Source organism: Perca flavescens, chromosome 8, assembly GCF_004354835.1.
Source record: "Perca flavescens isolate YP-PL-M2 chromosome 8, PFLA_1.0, whole genome shotgun sequence".
Lineage (NCBI taxonomy): Eukaryota > Metazoa > Chordata > Actinopteri > Perciformes > Percidae > Perca > Perca flavescens.
In genome coordinates this window covers 5,599,846-5,627,403 of record NC_041338.1, presented here as the reverse complement: position 1 = coordinate 5,627,403, position 27,558 = coordinate 5,599,846, and the positions used below count along the sequence as shown (strand labels likewise).

The following is a 27,558-nucleotide window of genomic DNA, read 5'->3' as shown; positions in this document are numbered from 1 at the left end:
TGTAGCCAGCCATTGCAGTAAAGATTGTAAAATGTAGTTTAGCTCACATTTGCTCTCTCTGAGAAGACACAGATTAAAAAAAAAAGACAATGCAATTTAAAATCAAAATCTTTTTTATTGTGGTATATTTCACATCATATTATATGATTAGAAACAGCCCATCAGCTCATTTTCTTTACTCAGCTGTGTCTTTTCCCTGGAAAAAATTAATAACAAAAAACAATTAATACTACTAGTATTACTTTTTGTACACATCATAAAGTTTTGTCCATTGTTAATTATATGAGGCTTAAAGGGAATCATGGTCATTTTTTTCAGTCATGACTAAAATACTGTGAGACATAAATTACAGTTGGAGGAATTTCATTTGGTTACATTCTCATAAAGCTGATGTGTATATATTTACCTTGCCAGAGTCACGGCTCTTCGCTCTCAACTTGTTGACCTGGGACTCTGCGATGTCAGCGCGCTCCTCAGCCTCCTCCAGCTCATGCTGCACCTTCCTGCACTTGGACAGATGAGTGTTGGCCTGCTCCTCCTAAAAAAAACATAGAGATTGACATTTTTAAATCTCACTAAAGGTCTACTTTTTGTGCAATCTATCTGCCACAATATCAAACTTTCAGTGTTGAAAATATATATTCTGTCCTTACCGCCTCCTCAGCCTGCCTCTTGTAGGCCTTGACTTTGAGCTGCAACTTGTCAACTAGATCCTGCAGCCTGGCAACGTTTTTCTTGTCCTCCTCAGTCTGTTAAAGTTTATTTATTATTATTTTTTTGTATATGTTAAGTTGATTTGCATGTTGACTATCAATGTGACTGTACCTGATAGGTGAGCTCCTTCACCCTCCTCTCATATTTGCGGACACCCTTAATGGCATCTGCTCCGCGTTTCTGCTCAGCATCAACCTCTGCCTCCAGTTCACGCACCTTCAATGAACAATAATGAAATAAGTATACATCTTTTTTTTTTTTATAAGTTGAGCTCTGCAAATTCTTTCTTTTGTTCTTACCCTGGACTCAAGTTTCTGGAGCTGCTTCTTGCCACCCTTCATGGCCAGGTTCTCAGCCTCATCCAGGCGGTGCTGCAGGTCCTTAACAGTGACCTCCAGGTTCTTCTTCATCCTCTCCAGGTGAGCGCTGGTATCCTGCTCCTTCTTCAGCTCCTCAGCCATCATAGCAGCCTAGAGGAGGCAGCATAACATGTTATTTAGTGGCCCCATTCTCCCCATTGTAAATCAGTGTAGCATAAAGATGATTTTGAAGCAGTTATTTAAAGATGAAAAAACAATTTGGATTAAAAGTGAGAACAATTAAAACGCAAACCCACATCAGTGATGGCCTTCTTGGCCTTCTCCTCTGCATTCCTTGCTTCCTGAACAGTGTCATCCACTTCACTCTGGACCTGGACCAGGTCAGACTCAAGCTTCTTCTTGGAGTTCAGAAGGCTTGTGTTCTAAAAGGCAAAACAAGATTTTGGGACTTTAGTCATCACATGCTTGATTTTCCTGTGTTATTTAAATTGGACACATTATGCTTTTCCGTATATTCTGTCATTTCTGCAATGTTATGTTGGATTTCATGTTAAACAGTTTTTTCTACTCTCTGGCAAAGTGTCACAAAACACTTAGCCGGCCTTCTACTGGACATGGGATTGGCCGTCTGCTCCAGGCAGGAACTAATGTGAGTTTTTTTTTAAGCTACTGCGGTGTTAACATTGTTGCAAGTAACTACATGCTAACGGCAGTAAAAGATGTACTCTTGGCTGCCAGTGTTGTTAAATTCTCCCCAATTCCGGGTCACATTACTCCTGAAACATTTCCGGTTAGCATTTGGTTTAAAGGCCTTTATCTGGATTTTTGACTGTAGAAAGTGCTGCTATATTCTATTAGTGTCCACTGCTAGCTAACTATAGTAGCTACATGCTAACAGCAGTAAAAGATGTCATCTTGGCTGCCCATGTTGTTAAATTCTCCACAATTTCTGGTCACATTACTGCTGAAACATGTCTGGTTGAGTAGTGTTTGGTTCAGAAGCCTTTATCTGCGATTTTTAACAGTAAAAAGTGCTGCTTTGTTCCATTACAATCTAACGTTAGCATACTGCTAACTATTAAGTAGCTGCATGCTAATGCTAGATAGCTGTAATCTTGGCGGCCAATGTTGGTCATTTCTGCCAGCCTGTCAGCCAGACCCCAAGGGGGTAAGCTTCGCTTCAGAACTCGAACCTCCGATGGCGCCATTTTGTTGCTACAAAGGTATCACCTCTTGTTAGCATTCCACTGACCGCCATTTTTTTTTACGTCACTTGACTGCAAATAACTTTACACCTGAAGAGTTTAAAGACTCTATTTGTCCGTTGTCCGTAGCAGACGTTTTTGTAAAAATAAGCTAACGATTGTGTCATAACCAAGTGACTTACTGTCGCACAGTAGAGGAATTACCGTATAGTACAGGGGAAGCTTGCAGGCAGTTTCGACTTACAAGAGCTTTTTTAGTTTTAATTACTAATGTTAACTAGCATGTTAGTTAGCAATAATTAGCCTGTGCTTATGTTATCTCCTTACATATACCTACACTCTCCGTCTCTGTAAGATTGGGAATGATTGAGATTTCTCTTGGCACAGCTACCAGAAGACTTACAACTTTCAGACACGTTGCTCACGTCACATTTACATTGTCTCTCTCAGTTAGAGGCTGCACAGTAAAGCAAGAGATCACTGGAAAAGTGCTTCTAATGGCCTTCACTGGTCTCCGTCCAGAGCAACGGGGTCTATTGGTCCATTGTATATATGTCAATGCCAGACCCACGTAACGCATTCGTCCAATCAGCTGCCAGTTTTCATTTTTGGGGCGACAATACAGATTAGCGCCGCCTGCTGTTATGGAGACGTATTACATCTTGCGCACGCCCAGAACGTACGCTCAAGTCGGCGTCGCTTTGGTGTGTTCCGAGGCACTTTTTTGACCAGCTCGGGGAGACTGATCAGTCCGACTGCTTTTTATGCCGACGGTCAGTCGTCGGGTTGGTGTGTCAGAGCCTTTAGACAGGGTGGATACAGGTGCAGCAGCAATGGGCAGTTTGAGAAAGGTTTTTTTTAACATGAAAGCATATAAACATGTCCTAGTACGAACACAAAATACAAATATGAACTTGAAAATGATATATAATAGTTCCCTTTTAAAATGTCATTAGATTTTTGAATTATTGAAGAAAAAATTGGGCTCGTTCACCTGAGAGTGCAGAAGTCCAACACGCTCACTGGCGTCCACCAGCTCCTGCTCAGCAATTTTGCGACTTCTCTCCGTCTGTTCCAGAGCAACTCTAAGCTCCTCGATTTCAGCTACCATCAGACCGTTCCTGCGATCCACCATAGCAGCTTGTTCCTTGAACTCCTCCTGTGCTCTGACAGCATCATCGAGGTGCATTTGTGCATCCTAGTGAAAAAATATCAGGAAAGTATTCAAATGAATGCCAAAATCTACCTGCACTGATCATAGTCTGTGAAACAACTCTGTGTCTAACAATACCTTCAGCTGTGCCTGCACATTCCTCAGCTGCTTCTGGGACTCAGCAGCCTGGCGATTGGCGTGGCTCAGCTGAATCTCCATCTCATTCAGGTCTCCCTCCATCTTCTTCTTGATTCTCAGGGCATCGTTTCTGCTCCTGACCTCAGAATCCAGAGTGCTCTGCATGGAGTCAATCACCCTCTGGCTGTTCCTCTTGATCTGCTCCATCTCCTCATCTTTCTCTGCCAGCTTCCTGTCCACCTCACCCTTAATCTGGTTGAGCTCCAGCTGGACACGCAGGATCTTAGACTCTTCGTGTTCCAGAGTTCCCTGATGATATCAAAGAATAAAATATTCATTTCTGCTTCAAACCTTTTTAAAGTGTATTTGTCCATGATTTTGATTTTTTTTCAGAAGATGTCTCCATAAGAAAATGTACCTCAGCCTCTTCAAGAGCTGTCTGGATCTCAGCCTTCTCAGTCTCCACCTGCTTCTTGGACTTCTCCAGCTCATGGATGCTCTTGCCAGTCTCACCAATCTGTTCAGTCAGATCTGAGATCTCCTCTGCAGAGAGATACATTTGTTTTATATTGTTAAGCCTTAAAACATAAAATATAAGCACTTTATTCTAACACGTGTTGAATACAGTCTATGAAATACACGTGTTGAATACAGTGTAACTGCTACATAATGTAGAACTCACGTTGCAGGTTCTTGTTTTCACGCTTCATGGTCTCCAGCTGATCCAGAGATTCCTCATAAGAGTTCTTCATCTTGAACAGCTCAGTGCTGAGAGAACGAGTCTCCTTCTGGGCTCCCTCCAGCTCTGCCTGACCCTCCTCGTACTTCTGTTTCCACTCTGCCAACACCTGAAGAACACAGTTAAGTTGGTTATTTAACAACATGAAGACAAATACAATACATACATATTTCATTGTTTGTGTAGTCTGCATCGATGACGTTCCTCTTCCGGGATTGTTCAGGTGCTGCCGGAAATTCCGCCGGATGTCCCTCATTTTAAGCCGAATGTCCCAGACTTTCCCCTTTCTTTGTGTTGGCATTTTAAACTCCAGTGGATTAACTGCTCCTCATATCTCCGCAGGGTAAATCCAGATAGCTAGCTAGACTATCTGTCCAATCTGAGGTGCACAACTAAAACGACTTTTGAACGTACGCATGTTCCACCAAAACAACTTCCTTCCTGAGGCTATTTTGCAGAGGAACTGTCATTGTGTTACTTAGCGCTGCCCAAGACGATTGTGATTGGTTTAAAGAAATACCAATAAACCAGAGCACGTTTCTCTCCCATCCCGGAATGCTGAGTGGACTAGCTAGACCACCCTCCACAGCACTGTGGAGGAAGGTCTGGCAATGAGTGACTATTGTTTGTATGGCTTGGCCACACAAAGTTAACAATGCTACCTTGTCAAAGTTCCTCTGCTTCTTGTCCAGGTTGGCAGCCAACCCATTGGCCCTCTCCACATCAATCATGAGGTCCTCCACCTCACTCTGGAGCCTCTGTTTGGTTTTCTCAAGAGAAGCGCACTTGGAATTCACCGCCTCAATCTGCTCCTCAGCCTCCTGAAGACGCTGAGCCAGCTTTTTCCTGTTTGAAAAAAGGAAAAGATTTGTTTCCAACTAAAAACGGTTATGCTACCTGAAGCCTTAGTATTAGGAATTATATAACACATTATATTACAGTTAGCAAATCCATATATGACATACAAACACTGTCTCGGCCCGATCATAACTTTTCTGGAAATTGTATCTCGGAAGGTGCAGCTCATATTACATTTAAGTACTAGACGTTTGGGTCTTTACTACAGCATGTATTCTTTTTGAATTCAGCCTACTGATATAACACTGGTGTCTTTGTGGTTTGTTGAAAACAATAATATTCGTAGCATAGTGAGTATTTTTCAAAATAACAGGTGTTGGAAAATGGGGTAAATTTCTAATTAGCCTATTATTTGGGCTATTATGGTAATAGCATGTTTTTATGGATATGAATGATCATATGAAAACAGAGTTGTAAAATGTTTTCTCCAAATTAAAGTGCCGCCATTGCATTGTTTGAATGTTACTCACTTGGCTTCCTCAAGCTCCTCAGTGCGCTGGATAGCATCAGTTTCATATTTAGATCTCCACTGAGCCACCTCACTGTTGGCCTTGGACATTCCACGCTGCAGCTCAGCCTTGGCCTCTTGCTCCTCCTCAAACTGCTCCCTCAGCAGATCACAGTCATGGCGGGCTGATTGCAGTCCATGGGCAAGAGCATTCTTGGCCTGGTGAAGAGACATATGATTGAATTTACAAAATTCCACAATCCCAAACTAATAATACCAATACACACTTACTTAACAGTTTCTTACCTTAACCTCCTCTTCAATATGTCTTTTCAGCTCCTCAATCTGCTGTGTGAATGCCTGTTTGCCTCTGGTCAGCTGGGAGACAAGAGCTTCTTTCTCTTCAACTTGACGACTGAACTCACCTTGTGTGAAAGATGTCACGATACATTAGTTTGTGACACGTTTCTCAATAACATACACAACAGATCATTAACTGATAGCTTGTAGATACCATTTTCTGTCAGGAGACGTGCTTTCTGTGCACTTGTGTCATTGATTTGACGGACATTTTCATCATTCTTGGTCTTCAGTTCGCTGAGTTGGTCCTCTAGAGTACGGCACATCTTTTCAAGATTTCCCTAATGAGTAAATAGAGATGAGATCAGTGATCAGATTTTATCTATAACATACTTTATTTAACTGTACTAATTTGGGTTATACAATAGCATGTAATGCATTTTGTACCTTTGATTTAGCAACATTCTCCATGTTGCTGGAGAGGTCATCAATCTCCATCTTGTATTCACTCTTTTCCTTCTCAAGCTTCTGCTTTACACGCTGGAGGTTGTCGATCTGCTCTCCCAGCTCAGCAACGCTGTCGGCCTGCTTCTTGCGAAGAGCAGCAGCAGTGGCTTCATGCTGCAGAGTGGACTCCTCAAGATCACGACGGAGCTTCTGGAACTCGGCTTCACGCTTCTTGTTCATCTCAATCTGAGCAGCAGTGGCACCACCGGCCTCCTCCAGCCTCTCACTGATCTCCTCAAGTTCCCTGGAGAGGTCAGCTCTCTGCTTCTCAACCTTAGCACGAGCAGCACGCTCAGCCTCAATCTCCTCCTCCAGTTCCTCAATACGAGCCTGTTGAATATAGATGTGATGTCTTTCAGTTAACTTTCACTTTTAATACCTAAAATTGGAAACGTTTGCAGAAATGTTTTGTGTAACGTGATATGTCACCTGGAGCTCCTTGATCTTCTTCTGAAGCTGAGCACCCAGTGACTGCTCATCTTCAATCTTGCTAAGGAGCTGACTGATTTCAAAGTCCTTCCTGTGAGAAGTTTAGATAAAATACATAGAGTTCATGCAGTTGATCACATTTCTTTTAAAAGAATGGTTGTACAAATTGAAAAACTGAGTTACTTTTTGATCTTCTCATCAGACTGCTGCTTGTCATTCTCAAAATCCATGATGGATTCCTGGGCCAGTTTTAGATCACCCTCAAGCTTTCTCTTGGCTCTCTCAAGGTCCATACGGAGCTTCTTCTCTTGCTCCAGAGAACCCTCAAGCTGAGAAATAAGATGAGTTTTTAATCATCACATTCAAGAGGAATCCTGCTTTGCCAATCCAAGAGACTTTGTAAACTTACATCATCCACTTGCTGCTCAAGCTTGGTCTTGGCCTTGGTCAGCGTGTTGACTTTGTCTTCCTCTGCCTGCAGGTCATCAAGAGTCTGCTGATGAGCCTCCTGAAGGGCTTTCTTTTCCTTAGTCAGCTTAGCAATGCTCTCATCCTGAGAGGCCATCTCCTCAGTCAGGTTCTTAACCTAAATGTGCAAGAAAGATCTTGTCTTTAAACGGTCATCATTATAATTTTACTTGATCTGATGGAAAGATTATTATTTACGAACCTTGTTCTCTGTGGCATGTTTCTCTTTTTCCACTTTGGCCAAGGTAAGCTCCAGGTCATCAATATCCTTCTTGAGCTCAGAGCATTCATCCTCCAGCTTTCTCTTCTTGGCAGTGAGCTCAGCATTGATTTCCTCTTCATCCTCCAGTCTCTCATTTATCTCTTTGAGTTTGGCCTCCATCTGAATCTTACTCTTGATAAGTCCCTCACATCTCTCTTCAGCATCATTCAGATTCTCTGATTCCTAGTTAATTTTTACGAAAATAGAAGTTAGCACATCAACTTTGAAAAACATGAAAAGCACAACTTTCTGTCGACGTGTACTTACAGCTGCTACTTGCAGCTGCAGATCATTCTTCTCCTGCAGAAGGGACACCATCTTCTCCTCCAGTTCCTTCTTCTTGGCCAGGGCAGCAGCCAAGTCAGTTTTCATCTTATCATAGTTCTCCTTCATATTTGCCAGCTCCTTCTCAGTTTCAGCACTCTTCAGCAGAGGCTTGATCTTGTAGTACACCTTCATCCATGGCCAGTGTTTGACATTCATGAATGAGCGGATGTTGTACTGAATGGAATATATGGCTTCCCTGCGGACAAGAAGTAGCTGTTAGGGACAATATTGTTATTGATTTTTTGTACCATCATTCAGAATGAGCTGTTTTCAGCATGCCTCCTCTCCATCATCTTCACAAACTCTCTTCTCATGAGGTAACCACGGCACAAAGCCTGAGTCATGGTGACCAAAGTTGCCAGTTTTTCGTCTCTCATCTCCTCAAGGACACCCAGCAGACCGGCCTTGAAGAACACCTAATCAAACAAAAAATAAAACTGAATTTAGAATAAACTCAGATGGTGAATACTTCACACCCTGAAAAACAAAAACTTAAAAAGATTTTCACCTTCCCCACATGGTTCAGGGGTTTTAAGTCAAAGGTGTTTTATAAATGGCCACTTGCAGGCTTCTCTGCCTCTATACTAACAATAAATCTCCTTGGTCAGTATTCGTCAGTTAAATAAGGAAAGCCAGGTGTTTACCTTGGTGTGGCCGAATTTGTACTCGTCGTGATTAACATCAATTGACCCAAGCAGCTTCTCTGAAGCCTTCTTGTTGTCAATGAACTGGCCATCGGGGATGACACTGGCATTCAGCACCTTGTACCTTGAGTTTTATAGTCAATAGTCAGTGTGATCTTTTTTTTTTTTAAATAATCTGTATCAAAATTCTCCTTAAATATCCAGTGATACCTCTGCTTGAAGTCAGCATAGAGGATTCTGCTGGGGAAACCTTTTCTGCAGATTCTGATACCCTCCAGCACACCGTTACACCTGAGCTGGTGGATGACCAGGAAGTTCTCCATCAGACCTGTAAAAATAAATTTCTTAATTAATTCTTTGAAGAAATGGTAGCACAAAATTGAGTAAACCATATTAACAAACAAAATCTCTCCTCAAATAATCTCTTGAGATCATGTTCTCTATCTACCTGGAGTCTTTGACTCATTAGGAATCAGGCAGCGCACAAAGTGAGGATGGGTGCTCCTCAAGTTAGTCATCAGCTTCCCCAAGTTCTCCTGTAGATCCAAAATGGTGAGTTATATCATGACATGTAACAATTGTGAGTTTGAACATAAACTGATATATATATATACAGTATAAGATTATAATGTTAAATATATACATATATACACTACTGGTCAATTTTTCCAGGTTTTTATTGAAATTCATGCAGTGCAATGTCTTATTGTACTCTGAAATTAAAGAATAGAACAAATGAACAATTTAAGTTAAAAAAGAAATCATGGAATCAATTTATAAACCAAAATGTATTCTAAATGTTTGACTCATCAAAGTAGCCCCCTTTGGCAGATATAACAGCTGAACACACTCGTGGCATTCTTTCTACAATGGAAATCAACTATTCTTCAGAAAGTTCTTCCCAACTCTGTTGCAGAACTTCCCATAAATGTGTGGCACTTGTAGGTTGCTTTGCTTTCACTTTTCTGTCCAGTTCATCCCAAACCAGCTCAATGGGGTTTAAGTCTGGTGACTATGCTGGCCACTCCATGTTTTTAAGCTTACCACATTGTTCTTTTTTGCTATGGTAGTTCTGGCATAGCTTGGACTTATGTTTTGGGTCATTATCTTGCTGTAGGATGAACCCCTGACCAACTAGGCACATACCAGAGGGTACTGCATGGCGCTGCAAAATGCTGTGGTAGCCGTTTTGGTTCAGGGTGCCTTTCAGGTACAAATCACCGACCCTGGATCCAGCAAAACAGCCTCAGACCATCGTGCTTCCTCCTCCATGTTTGACAGTTGATGTCACACACTGAGGAACCATCCTTTCACCTACTCGATGGCGTACAAAAATCCTGCGTGATGAACCGAAGATTTTAAATTTTGATTCATCAGTCCATAACACCCTCTTCCAGTCTTCAGTAGTCCATTGACGATGTTTCTTGGCCCAGGCAAGTCTCTTTTTCTTATTCTGACGTCTCAGCAATGGCTTTCTTGCTGCAACTCGACCTATCAAACCTGCAGCTCGGAGTCTTCTCTTTACAGTTGAAACTGAGACTTGCTTATTACGACCACTATTAAGCTGTGCTTGAAGCTGTTGTCCTGTGAGCCGCCTATCTCGCAAGCTGTTGACTCTCAGAAACTTGTCTTCTGATTCTGTTGTGACTTTGGGTCTGCCAGACCTCTTCCTGTCAGAGTTTCCCCCAGTTTCTAAGTGCCTTTTGATGGTGAAGAATACTGTACTCACTGACACCTTGACTTTCTTCGCAATTTCTCTGTAGGAAAGACCTACATTTTTAAGTGTTATGATGGTCTGTCTCTCTTCCATTGTTAATTGCCTTTTTCCCGCCTTTTTTATAGCAACACACTACTTTCTGCAGAACAATACTGTTCAAATAATGCTCACGAGGGTATGGTACCACAGTGTGTTCCAACCATACTTTTATACAGACAGAGGGGGTTGTAAGTAATCCAGACAAGTTGGAACACCTGTGGGAATTGGTAGCACCAACTTTCAAAGCTTGATCAACCTCCATTGCTGCAGAACAGCTTTTCGTTGTTCAGTTCACCACTTACCTTTGTACCATTTCAAGCTATTCATTGGACTTGAACTGCTAAAATTTCAATAAAAAACTGGAACAATTGGGGTGTTCTAAAACTTTTGACCAGTAGTATATATACACAATAGGTTTGCCTTACCCTAAACTGTGAAGACACAGTCTGCATAGAACCGCCCTTCTTCTTGCCTCCCTTCTTGCCACCAGTTTCTGTTGATAATTTAAAGTAGACATACAATTTACATGAACAAATATACATTATAACCTTAAAATACATTTCCATTATAACCTTAAATTTTTTTTTTTATTTTACTGTAGTTACTATCGTACCCTCAACAACTGGAGGGAAGCAGATAGCCAGCACTTTCACTGAGGATTTCGTGTAGAGTTGAACGACAGAGTCATTCAATGGATCCTTGTTCTTGTCCAGCCAGCCAATAACATTGTAGTCCACAGTACCAGCATAGTGCACCAGGGAGAAGTGGGCCTCAGCCTTGCCTTTGGCAGGTTTAGGCTTCTCAAATGCTTTAGATTTGCCAAGATGCTGGTCATACAGCTTGTTCTTGAAGGATGTGTCTGAGGCTTTGGGGAACATGCACTCCTCTTCAAGGATGGAGAAGATTCCCATGGGCTTAAAAAAGTGGTAAGAAGTGTCATTAAGTGATCCATTAAGTCAAATTAAAAACAATTATATATAATCACCAAATTAATTGATTACCTTTTCAATGAGCTCAATGCAGGCAGCCAAGTCCATGCCAAAGTCAATGAAATCCCAGACAATACCCTCCTTCTTGTACTCCTCTTGCTCCAGGACAAACATGGTGTGGTTGAAAAACTGTTGCAGTTTCTCATTGGTGAAGTTGATGCACAGCTGTTCCAAGGTGTTGAACTGTGACGGGACAAATAATCAATATGATCTCTCGCAGGGCAATAAGAATGATTCTGTCATGAAAAGTATCAGCTTCTGAGTTGTTTGAAATGAAGCTTACGTCAAAGATTTCAAAACCAGCGATATCCAGGACACCAATGTAGAACTGTCTTGCTTGTTTAGTGTCCAACATCTGGTTAATACGAACGACCATCCACAAGAACATCCTCTCATAGATAGCCTTGGCCAGGGCAGTCACTGAGTTCATCACCTGAATAAAAACAAGGATGTGATTTGATTAAGGTCAGTCAAGCCTTTTTGTAAAATCATGGATTACTGGCATTTTGAAGTTCTTCTAATCTCTCTAATAAAGGCAGGAATTTCTGAGTCAATCAGTCCGTCCGTTGAATGTGGTGACCCAAATGCGCAAAATACGTAACACGCAGCACGCTTTTGTACGGATAAAAACAGACTCTTCTATGTATAGAAAGAAGAGATCTGAAGTAAAGAAGCCAAGTTAGCCCTCTGAGCTAATGCGTGCAAACTACTGTAGCCGAGGGTAATTCAACAAAAACCAGGATGAACCAAGACGGCCCTCACACTTTGATTAACTCCCATAGTGAGAACTTTGCTAAGAGAAAACTCAAAAAATAGCATACATGTTGCGAACAACATTTCTTGCCGACAATAGATATCAAACCAAAACCAGACACTGTATCTTATTGAAATTATTGTGAGCGGTAAATTCACCACTTCTAAGCAAAAGGCAGAAGATAACGTTATCGCGATGCCTGACCGGGCAAAGCCTCTCTTCCTCCTGGCAGCAGGTACATGTAGCAGTACAATGTTTTCTCTGAAGTGGAATTAAGTCAGTACTATACAGTTATGTTGCATATTTCTTTTAGTGCTTTGTAAGTTATTTCTGGGTACAATGAGTTAGAATTGTAACATTCTATGTTTTACATCATGAATCAAAACACCTCTACAGCTGTCTGGGGCCCTTTTACGTTTGGCCCCCAGGCAGTTGCCTAACTTGCCTAATGAGTTTTCTCTTCTCTGATTTCCCCCCTGAACCAGTGTATTTCAAATGTGTTTATGACCGTGAGTAGTCGTGGCTTGGGTATGTGACGCCACTATGTCATGGCAGGTGTATTGCTCAGGACCCAAGGAAGCACAGTGTGAGCATTACGTTGATTGTATGTGCAGTTCTCAAGAAAGACCAACACCACAGGCCAAGCAATCGGCCTGTTTGAAACAGACATGGTTTGAACGGCCACCTCAATTGTCATATAAATAATACAAAAGATCAAAAAATTTAAAATTACATCTAAGATTGTCCTAAACTTATTCTACATTATACATTTAGTATTCAATGTGTAAAAGTCTTCCAAAGTATCAATTTGGTATATTGAACACTACCATTGTATTTTATTTAAAAAAAAAACTTGCTGAATTATTTTAGTAGAACTAACATAACTAATCTGTTTTTAAATAGTAGGATATTGATAATTCATGTTTACCTGAGGTACAGTCTGTCCCTTGGTGACATACTCATTTCCGACCTTCACTCTGGGAAAGCACATAGCCTTGAGCATGTCAGCGGAGTTCAGACCCAGCAAGTAAGCAACCTTGTCAGCCTCTGCAAACAGTTCAGAGATTTACCATCATGATTTAAACAGACACCAGTGGGATTTATTTCTGTTGTTCCCAAGCTATACACTCTGAGCTGACTTTAAACACTCACCCTCTGTGCCATCAGGCTCAGCCTGCTCCTCACGCTGCTTCTGCTTGAACTTCATGTTACCATGGTGGAGCACAGCACCAGTCAACTTGTAGATGCTCAGCTTCTCTTCATTAATGAAGCCCAGGATATCAATGGCGTTCTGGGTTCAAAAGTGGTCCACACAAAACATAATCATTTTAGAAAAGTGCAAAGGGAATTTTTACGTTGCATTTAATGCAAACATATTTAAAATACTATGAAGTGGAGATCACTCACATCAGTGGCTTCCAGCTCAACTTTGTCATCAATGCTGGCCACAGTGATCTGACCCATGCTACACATGGGGTAGTCGTAGGGGTTGGTGGTGATGAGTGCCATATCTGGAGATGAAAAAAGGGTGAAAACGTCACAACATTTGTTCCATATGAAAACAGGTAACACGATGTGCTCTCACTCTCCTTACCAATCAGCTCAGGTATGTGTGCAGTCATCATCTGATAGAAGATGTGGTAGCCTCTTTCATCAGGAAGCTGGAATGTCACTCTTGACTTCTCCAGCAGATCTACAAATATTGTTCATAAATTACAGTCTGACCAATTCTCATTTCCAGTCGTTTGTATGTACTATGAGTATTATTACTTACATGTCTCAATGTCAGCACTAGCCAGTTTGCCAGTTGCGCCAAAATGGATTCTGATGAATTTACCCTGTTTGGAACAATGGATTTTTAATTTCCCTCCACATTGGCAATCTGTGACAAGACCTCTCTCATGTGTAGAAATCGTTCCATACTTACAAAACGAGAAGAGTTGTCATTCCTCACAGTTTTGGCGTTACCATAGGCCTCCAGCAGAGGATTGGCTGCAATAATCTGATCCTCCAATGACCCCTATAATCCAGGTTTAGAATTGCTATTAGAAAATAACTATTCTCCTACCCTGGAAAAACATGTCATACATAAGAACCCTGAATTGTACTCATCATACAGTAACATACCTTTGATGCATCCCTCTTTACTCCACCAACTGCGATTGTTGCAAAGTACTGGATGACACGCTTGGTGTTCACAGTCTTTCCAGCACCAGATTCTCCACTAGGTATAGACACAGACTTATAGTAAGAAGTTGATCAAGATATTTAACTATGTTTAACAAAGTCTACAAATGTTAATGTAACAAACTCACGTGATCAAGATAGACTGGTTCTCCCTATCTGTTAAATAAAACACAAAATAATTTACTGCAACAGAAACCCTTTGATACTTATACATTCTACATTGTTTTGGTAATGACTTACCAGTAAGCATGAACTGAAAAGCGTTGTCAGAGACAGAGAAGATGTGGGGTGGAGCCTCCATACGCTTCTTGCCTCTATAGGCAGCTACACATTCAGCATCGTACACTGGGAGCCACTTGTAGGGGTTCACAGTAGCACAGAACAACCCAGAGTAGGTCTGAAAGTGATCATAGAGATTCAACAGTTAACTCTATGTTTCCTACAAGTATAGCAATTCACAATAGTTCTCTTTTCTCATTAGGCAGATTGTCTTACGTAGATCATCCATGCTGCATAACGCTCTTTGAGGTTATACAGCACAGAGGCTTCATTGAGATGGGTCATCATGGCCATGTCCTCAATCTTGTCATACTTGGGAGGGTTCATTGGATAGACGTCAGCTTCTTTAACTGTCCTCTCCTGGAACAGGACATTTGTCACAATGAGAACTGATCATATTGAATTGCCGGTTGAGTCTGACTTCATGATACCAACCTCATTAGTGGTCAGGATTTCGACGGTGACTTTGTCACCATCTTTCTTGAGGATTTTTGCCTTCAAGTACAGTTCCTGTTTATCGGCCACGTAGCAGGCAGTCTTGGCATCAAATGGTGCACTTTGAGCCTCAATTCTCTCCCTTTCTGGCTTCCGAAGGTAAATGGCAGCTTTGCCATAAATGGCCATCTCTGAGTCCGTACTCATGGTGGCGGCTGATGTCTGTTAGATAATTACAAAGGAACAGTCATCTTAGACTTAGTCCATGTAATTAAACAGTGGTCAAACTTAAAATTCTGTGGGCGCTTGCATAGCTCAGTTGGTAGAGCAGGCGCCCATATGTATAGGTTTACTACTCGATGCAGCGGGCCCAGGTTCGACTCTGACCTGTGGCCCTTTGCTGCATGTCATTCCACCTCTCTTTCCCCTTTCATGTCTTCAACTGTCCTGTCGAATAAAGGCCTAAAAATGCCCCAAAAAATTATCTTAAAAAAAAGATATGCTGAACATATCCGAAGTGAAACCACGTCCTCTTATTGTTACAGGAGGGCTTTGACTTCAAAGTGATTCAATCCTTTTCAGACTTAGTTGTTACTGAGAAGAAATGCTGACATGTTGTTAAGTTTAGTACAAATGCTTGGATGAAAAACTGCAGAAATTCAGCAAATGAGAAATAATTTGCACATGTATTATACTTTTTTTATTTATTTTTTTAAGATTATTTTTTGGCATTTTTAGGCATTTATTATTGACAGGACAGCTTAGACTTGAAGGCGGAGAGAGAGGAGGGGGAATGATATGCAGCAAAGGGCTGCAGGTTGGAAGCGAACCCGCGGCCGCTGCGTCCAGGACTGAGCATCTATATGTGGGCGCGCTGTTCCAGGTGAGCAACCCAGGCGCCCAATGTATTACGCTTTTAAAGAAAAATGTAACATTTACAGTTTTTCTCAGATCAGAATTGAAATTCTCAAAACTACCTGTTTAATCTTCACATCATTGTGTCACTTGTGCACATCAAAAAACAAGTTGCAAATGCTTTGGTACATCCAAGCAAATGATGATGTACAATTCTCTGCTCTTTCCTACATTATCAACTGCTTATGTCATGTTGATCAAAATGTATTATAATGGGTCTCTGTTGAATAGTCTCACCCTCCACAACATTTAGGCATTAGTTCATAGCATAAGTCTTTATATGCAAAATGGTTGAACATGTTGTCGTAATATGTCAAGCATATTTCTATACGTTTCAATTAGACTTTTTTTCTAAATCTGTCCTGAATTGGTAAATTGCTCCCAGGTGAATCTTGACTTTCTCTAATGAAGGTGCATCTCATGAACCATCAACTGGCACGTATATATATATATATATATATATATATATATATATATATATATGTATGTATGTGTATGTATGTATATATATATATACACAACACAATGTTACAATGTCTGACGATGGAAGGACAAGGAATTGGACGGGGTCAACAGCCAGAGAGAAGAAGGAAGACTGCACTGTAATTCCTACAGCACTGCATGTACAGTTTTCCCTAAGGAGATGTCCTATGTTCACATTTCTACTTTTGTTTTTTTCTTTTTTTTCTTTGTGCAATGCAGTGCTGTCTTTTCCTTTCTGTATCGCAATGACATGGTCTGTCAACAAATTACAGTACAAATAGTAAAAAGCGTAAATGTGAATCGTGTCCAGCCTCTTGCAATCAAACTCCCACATACACTAAGGTGTAACCTACAATTTATAATAATTGTCATCAAAACGTTAGCCATAGTTTACATCAGAACATCCCTCCAGAGTACACTGTTATATTGACAACATGACTAAGCATTTGACCGTACGGTAATCCATGGTGTTTTGCTATTTGTAGGAATTCTTTTGAGAAATGCACTAACTGTTTTGCAAATGTCGAGGATGATTCAAGAAATGTACCAAAGCGACTGAGAAAAACTGTGAGTTTCCTTACCTGACCTCCTCTCTGTCAACAGTATTCACCAATTCTGTTAAAAAAAAATCTGTTGTTAGAGTATGTGTAAAAACACGATTCAGTCAACAAATTTTTCTATTTTCATAACTTATTTCTTAAATAATATTTATGAAATGTTATTAAGCTTAAGAGAAAAGTGTTACCACAAGCAGGAACTCCCAGATCTTTACTACTACACTCTGTGTCCACAAGTAGCTTTTATATTAAACTCGGTTTTGATGACACAGCTAAAGTTAAATCAACATCATGTGGTGGTATTCATACCAAATTTGGTGAGACAGCTTTATAGAAAAAGAATTTATCATCTCATGTTTCAGGTTTCATTTCTTTTGACCATGTCTTGGTCTTTGCTTACATATTACGGCTATTTTTAAAGTACAAGCTGTATAAGCCTTTTTAGTAACCTTGTTAATAGGTAGCACTTCATAATAACTACACACTATAAAGCCTCAGTTAAGTATGAGTAAATACTTAATGCATCATTTATAAAGCATTGTTCCTACATTATTAAACATTAGTATGTAATTATGAGCACAGTTATATATGTTAACTGTAAGTGTTTCTCACTTAAGATGAGGTCACACAAAATACTTAACTTCTAACAAGTAATTACCTGAATTAATCATGAATTTCAGTATTAATAAAACATCTATTAACACACTCAATACCCATTAGTGCATGTCAAAATCATATGTATAAATACATGCATGCACGTTCATCTTTTTAATCATTTAATCATTTACTTATACTTTTTGTGAACCATCGTCAGCTCCATAATTGGTTTGTAATTAATCAAGGCCCGAGCACTGTAGGTCCTTTTGAAATCGCTCGTGATTAGTATAAGGGCCTGAGCACCGACAGCGTGTGGTCTTCTGGAGGACCACAGGGAGATGGTCTCTAGCTCTGGGTGATTATAACGTTTATTCTAACTTCATTTACCTTTTCTAACTTCTTTCTCAAATCTTCCATCTGATTCAAACTGCCATTACTGGAAATCCACATTTCTCCCAGGATTTCAAATGTGCACCTGTCCATTCTCCATTGTCCATTGTCCATTCTGTCCATCTGTCACACACTATCTTCATAGACACATTACTCTCATATTTACCTTCATCTTACCCATTTTGCAATAGGGTGTCACCCACACTCTTTTTTGCTTAAACATTGTGTGTGTGTGTGTGTGTGTGTGTGTGTGTGTGTGTGTGTGTGTGTGTGTGTGTGTGTGTGTGTGTGTGTGTGTGTGTGTGCCAATGTAACATGGATAAGACAGGAGTGATGTGCGACATCCTGCTGGACCTGGTCAACAGCCTAGGAACAGAGTTCTGGACCAGTTGCAGACGGTCCTGGGCCGCCTTGCTACTCACGGAGTAATCAAGCCGGGATGATATAAGACCACGAATGATCATCTCAAATTCACATTGCAAAACCACGGCTCTAAGTTTAGCAATGTGTCTCAGAATATTAGGTACATCCAGTGCTGTCTCTCACACACACACACACACACACACACACACACACACACACACACACACACACACACACACACACAATGTTTAAGCAAAAAAAAAGAGTGTGGGTGACACCCTATTGCAAGATGGGTAAGGTGAAGGTAAATATGAGAGTAAAGAGAAAAAGGAGTCTCATTATGAGTTCTGTGTCTATGAAGATAGTGTGTGACAGATTCGGAGAATGGACAGGTGCACATTTGAAATCCTGGGAGAAATGTGGATTTCCAGTAATGGCAGTTTGAATCAGATGGAAGATTTGAGAAAGAAGTTAGAAAAGGTAAATGAAGTTAGAATAAACGTTATAATCACCCAGAGCTAGAGACCATCTCCCTGTGGTCCTCCAGAAGACCACACGCTGTCGGTGCTCAGGCCCTTATACTAATCACGAGCGATTTCAAAAGGACCTACAGTGCTCGGGCCTTGATTAATTACAAACCAATTATGGAGCTGACGATGGTTCACAAAAAGTATAAGTAAATGATTAAATGATTAAAAAGATGAACGTGCATGCATGTATTTATACATATGATTTTGACATGCACTAATGGGTATTGAGTGTGTTAATAGATGTTTTATTAATACTGAAATTCATGATTAATTCAGGTAATTACTTGTTATAAGTTAAGTATTTTGTGTGACCTCATCTTAAGTGAGAAACACTTACAGTTAACATATATAACTGTGCTCATAATTACATACTAATGTTTAATAATGTAGGAACAATGCTTTATAAATGATGCATTAAGTATTTACTCATACTTAACTGAGGCTTTATAGTGTGTAGTTATTATGAAGTGCTACCTATTATAAAGGTTACCAAAAAGGCTTATACAGCTTGTACTTTAAAAATAGCCGTAATGTGTAAGCAAAGACCAAGACGTGGTCAAAAGAAATGAAACCTGAAACATGAGATGATAAATTCTCTTTCTATAAATCTGTCTCACCAAATTTGGTATGAATACCACCACATGATGTCGATTTAACTTTAGCTGTGTCATCAAAACCGAGTTTAATATAAAAGCTACTTGTGGACACAGAGTGTAGTAGTAAAGATCTGGGAGTTTAAGTTTAAGGCCATTTTATAAATATCATTTAAGAAATAAGTTATGTAAATAGAAACATTTGTTGACTGAATCTTGTTTTTACACACTCTAACATCAGATTTTTTTTTAACAGAATTGGTGAATACTGTTGACAGAGAGGAGGTCAGGTAAGGAAACTCACAGTTTTTCTCAGTTGCTTTGGTACATTTCTCGAATCATCCTCGACATTTGCAAAACAGTTTTCTCAAAACAATTCGTACAAAAAGCAAAACACCATGGATTACCGTACGGTCAAATTGCTTAGTCATGTTGTCAATATAACAGTGTACTCTGGAGGGATGTTCTGATGTAAATGATGGCTTTTTACGTTTTGATGACAATTATTGTAAATTGTAGGTTACACCTTAGTGTATGTGGGAGTTTGATTGCAAGAGGCTGGACACGATTCACATTTACGCTTTTTACTGTTTGTACTGTAATTTGTTGACCATTGCGATACAGAAAGGAAAAGACAGCACTGCATAGCACAAAGAAAAAAAAGAAAAAAAGAAATGTGAACATAGGACATCTCCTTAGGGAAAACTGTACATGCAGTGCTGTAGGAATTACAGTGCAGGCTTCCTTCTTCTCTCTGGCTGTTGACCCCGTCCAATTCCTTGTCCTTCCATCGTCAGACATTGTAACATTGTGTTGTGCTCCGGCTATGAACCATCAACTGGCACGTGTATATATATATATATATATATATATATACATGCAAAATGGTTGAACATGTTGTCGTAATATGTCAAGCATATTTCTATACGTTTCAATTAGACTTTTGGCACGTATATATATATATATATATATATATATATATATATATATATATATATATATATATATATATATATATATATATATACGTGCCAGTTGATGGTTCATGAGATGCACCTTCATTAGAGAAAGTCAAGATTCACCTGGGAGCAATTTACCAATTCAGGACAGATTTAGAAAAAAAGTCTAATTGAAACGTATAGAAATATGCTTGACATATTACGACAACATGTTCAACCATTTTGCATGTAAAGACTTATGCTATGAACTAATGCCTAAATGTTGTGGGGGGTGAGACTATTCAACAGAGACCCATTATAATACATTTTTATCAACATGACATAAGCAATTGATAATGTAGTAAGGGGAAAAGCAGAGAATTGTACATTATCATTTGCTTGGATGTACCAAAGCATTTGCAACTTGTTCAAAGAAATGAGAAACAGTTTTTTTGATGTGCACAAGTGACACAATAATGTGAAGATTAAACAGGTAGTTTTGAGAATTTCAATTCTGATCTGAGAAACGTACCAAAGCGACTGAGAAAAACTGTAAATGTTACATTTCGGACCTGCCCCCACTGCTAAAAAAAATCCTAAAGGAAACACTGCCCTCCCAAGTATGACAAGATTGAGGACATGGCCATGATGACCCATCTCAATGAAGCCTCTGTGCTGTATAACCTCAAAGAGCGTTATGCAGCCTGGATGATCTACGTAAGACAATCTGCCTAATGAGAAAAGAGAACTATTGTGAATTGCTATACTTGGAGGAAACATAGAGTTAACTGTTGAATCTCTATGATCACTTTCAGACCTACTCTGGGTTGTTCTGTGCTACAGTGAACCCCTACAAGTGGCTCCCAGTGTACGATGCTGAATGTGTATCTGCCTATAGAGGCAAGAAGCGTATGGAGGCTCCACCCCACATCTTCTCTGTCTCTGACAACGCTTTTCAGTTCATGCTTACTGGTAAGTCATTACCAAAACAATTTATCAGTATATGAGGTTTCTGTTGCAGTAAAACAGTAAATGATTTTGTGTTTTATTTAACAGATAGGGAGAACCAGTCTATCTTGATCACGTGAGTTTGTTACATTAACATTTGTAGACTTTGTTAAACATAGTTAAATATCTTGATCAACTTCTTACTATAAGTCTGTGTCTATACCTAGTGGAGAATCTGGTGCTGGAAAGACTGAACACCAAGCGTGTCATCCTTGCAACAATCGCAGTTGGTGGAGTAAAGAGGGATGCATCAAAGGTATGTTACTGTATGATGAGTACAATTCAGGGTTCTTATGTATGAAATGTTTTTCCAGGGTAGGAGAATAGTTATTTTCTAATAGCAATTCTAAACCTGGATTATAGGGGTCATTGGAGGATCAGATTATTGCAGCCAATCCTCTGCTGGAGGCCTATGGTAACGCCAAAACTGTGAGGAATGACAACTCTTCTCGTTTTGTAAGTATGGAACGATTTCTACACATGAGAGAGGTCTTGTCACAGATTGCCAATGTGGAGGGAAATTAAAAATCCATTGTTCCAAACAGGGTAAATTCATCAGAATCCATTTTGGCGCAACTGGCAAACTGGCTAGTGCTGATATTGAGACATGTAAGTAATAATACTCATAGTACATACAAACGACTGGAAATGAGAATTGGTCAGACTGTAATTTATGAACAATATTTGTAGATCTGCTGGAGAAGTCAAGAGTGACATTCCAGCTTCCTGATGAAAGAGGCTACCACATCTTCTATCAGATGATGACTGCACACATACCTGAGCTGATTGGTAAGGAGAGTGAGAGCACATCGTGTTACCTGTTTTCATATGGAACAAATGTTGTGACGTTTTCACCCTTTTTTCATCTCCAGATATGGCACTCATCACCACCAACCCCTACGACTACCCCATGTGTAGCATGGGTCAGATCACTGTGGCCAGCATTGATGACAAAGTTGAGCTGGAAGCCACTGATGTGAGTGATCTCCACTTCCATAGTATTAAAAATATGTTTGCATAAATCATGATGGTAAATCTCTGAACTGTTTGCAGAGGCTGACAAGGTTGCTTACTTGCTGGGTCTGAACTCCGCTGACATGCTCAAGGCTATGTGCTTTCCCAGAGTGAAGGTCGGAAATGAGTATGTCACCAAGGGACAGACTGTACCTCAGGTAAACATGAATTATCAATATCCTACTATTTGAAATCAGATTAGTTATGTTAGTTCTACTAAAATAATTTAGCAAGTTTAAAAAAAAAAATAAAATACAATGGTAGTGTTCAATATACCAAATTGACACTTTGGAAGACTTTTACACATTGAATACTAAATGCATAATGTAGAATAAGTCTAGGACAATCATAGATGTAACTTTAAATTTTTTGATCTTTTGTATTATTTATATGACAATTGAGGTGGCCGTTCAAACCATGTCTGTTTCAAACAGGCCGATTTCTTGGCCTGTGGTGTTGGTCTTTCTTGAGAACTGCACATACAATCAACGTAATGCTCACACTGTGCTTCCTTGGGTCCTGAGCAATACACCTGCCATGACATAGTGGCGTCACATACCCAAGCCACGACTACTCACGGTCATAAACACATTTGAAATACACTGGTTCAGGGGGGAAATCAGAGAAGAGAAAACTCATTAGGCAAGTTAGGCAACTGCCTGGGGGCCAAACGTAAAAGGGCCCCAGACAGCTGTAGAGGTGTTTTGATTCATGATGTAAAACATAGAATGTTACAATTCTAACTCATTGTACCCAGAAATAACTTAAAAAGCACTAAAAGAAATATGCAACAGACTGAGGAGGACAAGAAAAATGTTGCCAGGCTGCAGGATCTAGTTGACAAGTTGCAGCTCAAAGTCAAGGCCTACAAGAGGCAGGCTGAGGAGGCGATAAGGACAAAATATATATTTTCAACACCGAAGGCTTGATACTGTGGCAGATTTATTGCACAAAATGTAGACCTTTAGTCAGATTTAAAAATGTCAATCTCTATGTTTTTTTTAGGAGTAGCAGGCCAACACTCATCTGTCCAAGTGCAGGAAGGTGCAGCATGAGCTGGAGGAGGCTGAGGAGCGCGCTGACATCGCAGAGTCCCAGGTCAACAAGTTGAGAGCGAAGAGCCGTGACTCTGGCAAGGTAAATATATACACATCAGCTTTATGAGAATGTAACCAAATGAAATTCTTACTAGTTTACCTATGGGTACCAATAAAGTAACTTAACCTAACCTTCCTCCAACTGTAATTTATGTCTCACAATATTTTAGTCATGACTGAAAAAAATGACTATGATTCCCTTTAAGCCTCATATAATTAACAATGGACAAAACTTTCACAGAGTATGATGTGTAGCTACAACAAGTAATACTAGTAGTATTAATTGTTTAATTTTTTTTCCAGGGAAAAGACGCAGCTGAGTAAAGAACTTGAGCTGATGGGCTGTTTGTAATCATATAATATTATGTGAAATATACCACAATAAAAAAGATTTTTATTTTAAATTGCATTGTCTGTGATTTTTTATTTTTATTTTAAATCTGTGTCCTCTCAAAGAGAGCATGTAAGCTAAACAAAATTGTACAATCTTTATTGCAACGGCTGGCTACAAAATGAAGTACGCTGCATAGTTTTTTTTTATAGGGTGGGGGCTGTTTTAACATCAACAATAAACAAAAATACAGTATATACCTGAGGTAACCATCTGTAATATTTGAGGTCTGTGGTATGGAAAACTAGTAAGTGTGCCTCCAATCTTAGGGTGACCAGATTTCCCGGAACTAAAACGGGACACGCTTTTTAACGTGAACATGTGCCAGCCCAGGTCAGACATAGACACAGACAGATTAGACCCAATTTTGCCAACAGCACACGTAGGCTACTACTCACCACATAATGGGGTATCTCAGTAAGTTCATGAATGTTCTTGGTATGTAGCCTACAAGAAATAATATTAAAAGACACTGAGTTAGTTTCAGAATTAAACCATTCTTTTGGAAAATGCAATCACTGAACTTGTGAAAAACTTTGTGAAAAGCTATTTTTCATTGCATGGCACTAAACGGATCATTTGTAAGTGCTGCCAGTGCTGCTGCTGCTGCTGCTGCTGCTGCGACTATGAAATTGCGCACAGGTGACAGCAAAATTGGCCCGTGTGGCGGCGCCAGAGATGTTCTTTTGCTGGTGCTTTGGGGTTGCTGGACGTTTCAGTGAGGGTGCTCTGAAATTTGGAGTTTCCCTTGACACAAATAGCCTAACATTACACACACCCAACCACCGGTTTACTAAGCGAGCGAACGAGAGAGATTGATTTAAAGTTGCCGATACAACAAGCCGGGTTCAAACAATCATTACTGCAGCTCTCATACAGTGGCTCAAAAGAGTAATGCAGCAGTCCAAATACATCACCCATAGCCAAGCGCACACATAAAAAACACACGCGCATGTATCCTCACACAGTTTTCACACTTGCACGTATGGTCAAAATAATGTAGTCATATCTGTAGTGACTTAATATCTAAATATAAGCCACTGAGGGCGAACATGTTTTTCTGGGGCTAAAAATAAACCAATGTCCTGTAGAACTTTAGATTCGGGGTTCCATTCATTCACATTTCTGTAAAACCCATGTTCACTGTAATGTTCTTCTACGAGACAGAGATAAGAGTAAAGTTCTTGCATGGACCCCCTATAACAGCTGACTCACCCACTGTGGCCTAATGTCATTCACAGCAGGGTGACGTTAGGCATCCTCCGCAGCAATCACGGCCGTGGTCAGGTCATCTTCCTCCGGCCGCTTTTTCTTCGTCCCGTTCGGTGACAGGTTCACCATATCTCCCAGTCTCATTTACAGATTTTGATAAAGTCTCCACACCTTGACGTTTAGGGAGTAAAAAAATATCCATTGCTAGCGTTAGACTCACTTCTCTAATCCTGACCGCTCCCAATATTGAGCTCTTCTTCTTTGTGAAAACGGTACTGCACCCTTTGGCCGATTACGATCACATGTGTTTAGCCTAAAAATAATCGGTTTGTTTTATTAACGTATTTATTTATTTTTCAAATATAAATTATACTATTTACACATTAACGATTTTTTATTTATAAATCAACCACAGCAATTTATTTGTGAGTGCTAAGGGGGTGCTATGGCAATCCTAGGGGTAGCTACAGCACCCCCTAGCCCCTCCCTATGTTTCCACTATAGTCACATTCTGCAGCTGGATGCATTTTAATGAAGTCCAGAAGTGAGCACTCACTGGAATGCCAGGGTTCATTGAGCTCTTAAATACAAAACTGTTGTCCTTCAAAGAAAGCTTCAAAGTGAGAATTTATTTTGAATACCGATACATGCAGATTGGGGGCACAGTACACTACTAGTTTTCCATACCACAGACCTCAAATACATATTACAGATGGTTACCTCAGGTATATACTGTATAGTAATTGTTTGTTGACGTTAAAACAGCCCCCACCCTATAAAAAAAAAAAAACTATGCAGTGTACTTCATGTTGTAGCCTGTTAGGTGTAGTAGGGAGGAGTAGGGAATGGCGGACCCAAAATGCAGAGAGCAGGCAGGAGAACTTTGAAGAGGAGGATTTATTAATATAACACAAACAAACCAAGGGAGTCCTGTTAACGGCAGCAGGCAAAAACGATTCCAAAAACAAAGATAAAAAGGTATCAAAAAACCAAGGGAATCCAAAAACAGGAATAACCGGGAGCGCTGACACTGGGGAACACAAAACACACAAAATGATCTGACACCGGACAAGGGGAACACAAAGACTAAATACAGAGGGTAATGAGATAACACAAGACAGGTGACACAAGGCTGGGAAACAGGTGAAACACATTAGGCTGGGCAAAGCAATCAAAAAGGAGGGAAACACAAGACAGGAAGTAAAGTGGACAAGACAGAAAACCAGAGACTTCAAAATAAAACAGGAAACTGAGCAAAAGACAACACAGAAAACAGACTACCAAACTAAGACAACACCAAAACCATAACAGTACCCCCCCACCCCCCAAGGGACAGATCCCAGATGTCCAAAAAACAAACCAAGGAGCAAAAGACAAACCAGGGAGGGGCGGAGGGGAACAGAGGAGGGACGACCCAAACAGTCAAGAAAAATCAACCCTTGAGGGGCGAGTGAAGGCACTAGAGCCACTCCGGGCAAGGGAAACCGAGAGAGGCCATAGGGAACAGAGAGGCCTGGGGCAGCAGGGGACAGAGAGGCCTCTGCAACAAGGGACCACAGAGAAGGCAGAAACCTTCAGGCGGCCGGCGACGAAGGTAGAGCCCCTCAGGCGACCACGCAGGACGGTGAAGACTCCGAGGTTGTCGTCGGCGACAGAACCGTTCAGGCGGCCGATGGCGAAGGCAGAACCCTTCAGGCGGCAGATGGCGAAGGTGAAATCCCTCCGGCGGCCGATGTCGAAGGCGAAACCCCTCTGGTGGCCGAACAGGAGGTTGAGGGCGGGGCCCCTCTGGAGGCCGGCGGCGAAGGCGATACCCCACTGGAGGCCGGCGGCGAAGGCAATACCCCACTGGAGGCTGTCTGCAAAGGCAGATCCCTTCAGGAGGCCGAACAGGATGGCTCAGGCTGAACCCCTCAGGAGACTTGGCAGGCCGGTGAAGGCTAAAACCCTCCGAGGGCCGGGCAAGCAACGGGTCAGCTGAGCTGGAGCCAGGCGACGGGTCAGCGGGGCTGGAGCCAGGCAAAGAGTTCGCCAACAAGGTAGCAGGAACAGGAGTCGGCCAATCCGCCGACAGAACCCGGGGGGCAGGAGTCGGCAGGACCGCCGACAGAATCCGGGGGGCAGGAGTCGGCCGGACCGCCGACAGAACCCGGGGGGCAGGAGTCGGCCGGACCGCCGACAGAACCCGGGGGGCAGGAGTCGGCCGGACCGACAAAGGCAAAGTCTCTGGGGGACAGGACAAAGTCTCAGGGGCGGTCTCAGGGGCACCGGGAACCGGCAAAGTCCCATGGGGAATGGCCACAGTCGGTTCAGGCGGGCAGCTAGCCAGCCGGGGAACTGGAGGGCTGCCGGACAGTGCTGGAACACTGGGCGGCTCGGGGACACTACGTGCGCTAGTGAGCTCAGGGACACTAGAGAGGCCGTCAGCCCGCTGGGAATCAGGGGGGCTGCTAGCCGGCTGGGACTCGGGGGAGCCGCTAGCTAGCCTGGATTCAGGGGGACTGCAAGCTAGCTGGGAGTCGGGGGAGCCGCTAGCTGGCTGGGAGTCGGGGGAGCCG

The 27,558-nt window shown here is 41.2% G+C and overlaps 1 protein-coding gene and 1 long non-coding RNA gene across 2 annotated transcripts; one reads left to right on the top strand and one right to left on the bottom strand.

The window, feature by feature from the left end:
• Window positions 1-95: 95 nt before the first annotated feature.
• On the bottom strand, window positions 96-17,128 carry LOC114560740 (myosin heavy chain, fast skeletal muscle). Its single transcript, XM_028586342.1, has 41 exons — window positions 17,056-17,128; window positions 16,892-16,925; window positions 14,913-15,134; window positions 14,694-14,837; window positions 14,439-14,595; window positions 14,327-14,354; window positions 14,139-14,235; window positions 13,939-14,031; window positions 13,786-13,849; window positions 13,606-13,704; window positions 13,419-13,522; window positions 13,164-13,302; window positions 12,940-13,058; window positions 11,541-11,690; window positions 11,270-11,440; window positions 10,882-11,182; window positions 10,694-10,761; window positions 8,961-9,048; window positions 8,723-8,840; window positions 8,513-8,636; window positions 8,148-8,284; window positions 7,809-8,064; window positions 7,482-7,724; window positions 7,221-7,397; window positions 6,995-7,140; window positions 6,812-6,902; window positions 6,323-6,712; window positions 6,090-6,216; window positions 5,882-6,000; window positions 5,598-5,794; window positions 4,932-5,115; window positions 4,213-4,378; window positions 3,949-4,073; window positions 3,531-3,839; window positions 3,234-3,437; window positions 1,331-1,456; window positions 1,014-1,184; window positions 826-930; window positions 654-749; window positions 407-538; window positions 96-196 (listed from the first exon to the last, which is right to left on the bottom strand). Exons 3-41 carry the CDS (start codon window positions 15,117-15,119, stop codon window positions 176-178), a joined length of 5,793 nt encoding a protein of 1,930 aa, XP_028442143.1. The 5' UTR covers window positions 15,120-15,134; window positions 16,892-16,925; window positions 17,056-17,128; the 3' UTR covers window positions 96-175.
• A 6,068-nt stretch (window positions 17,129-23,196) lies between these two features.
• Window positions 23,197-23,801, top strand: LOC114560741 (uncharacterized). Its single transcript, XR_003693227.1, has 2 exons — window positions 23,197-23,437; window positions 23,701-23,801. It is a non-coding gene; the product is annotated as an uncharacterized LOC114560741 (long non-coding RNA).
• Window positions 23,802-27,558: the final 3,757 nt, after the last annotated feature.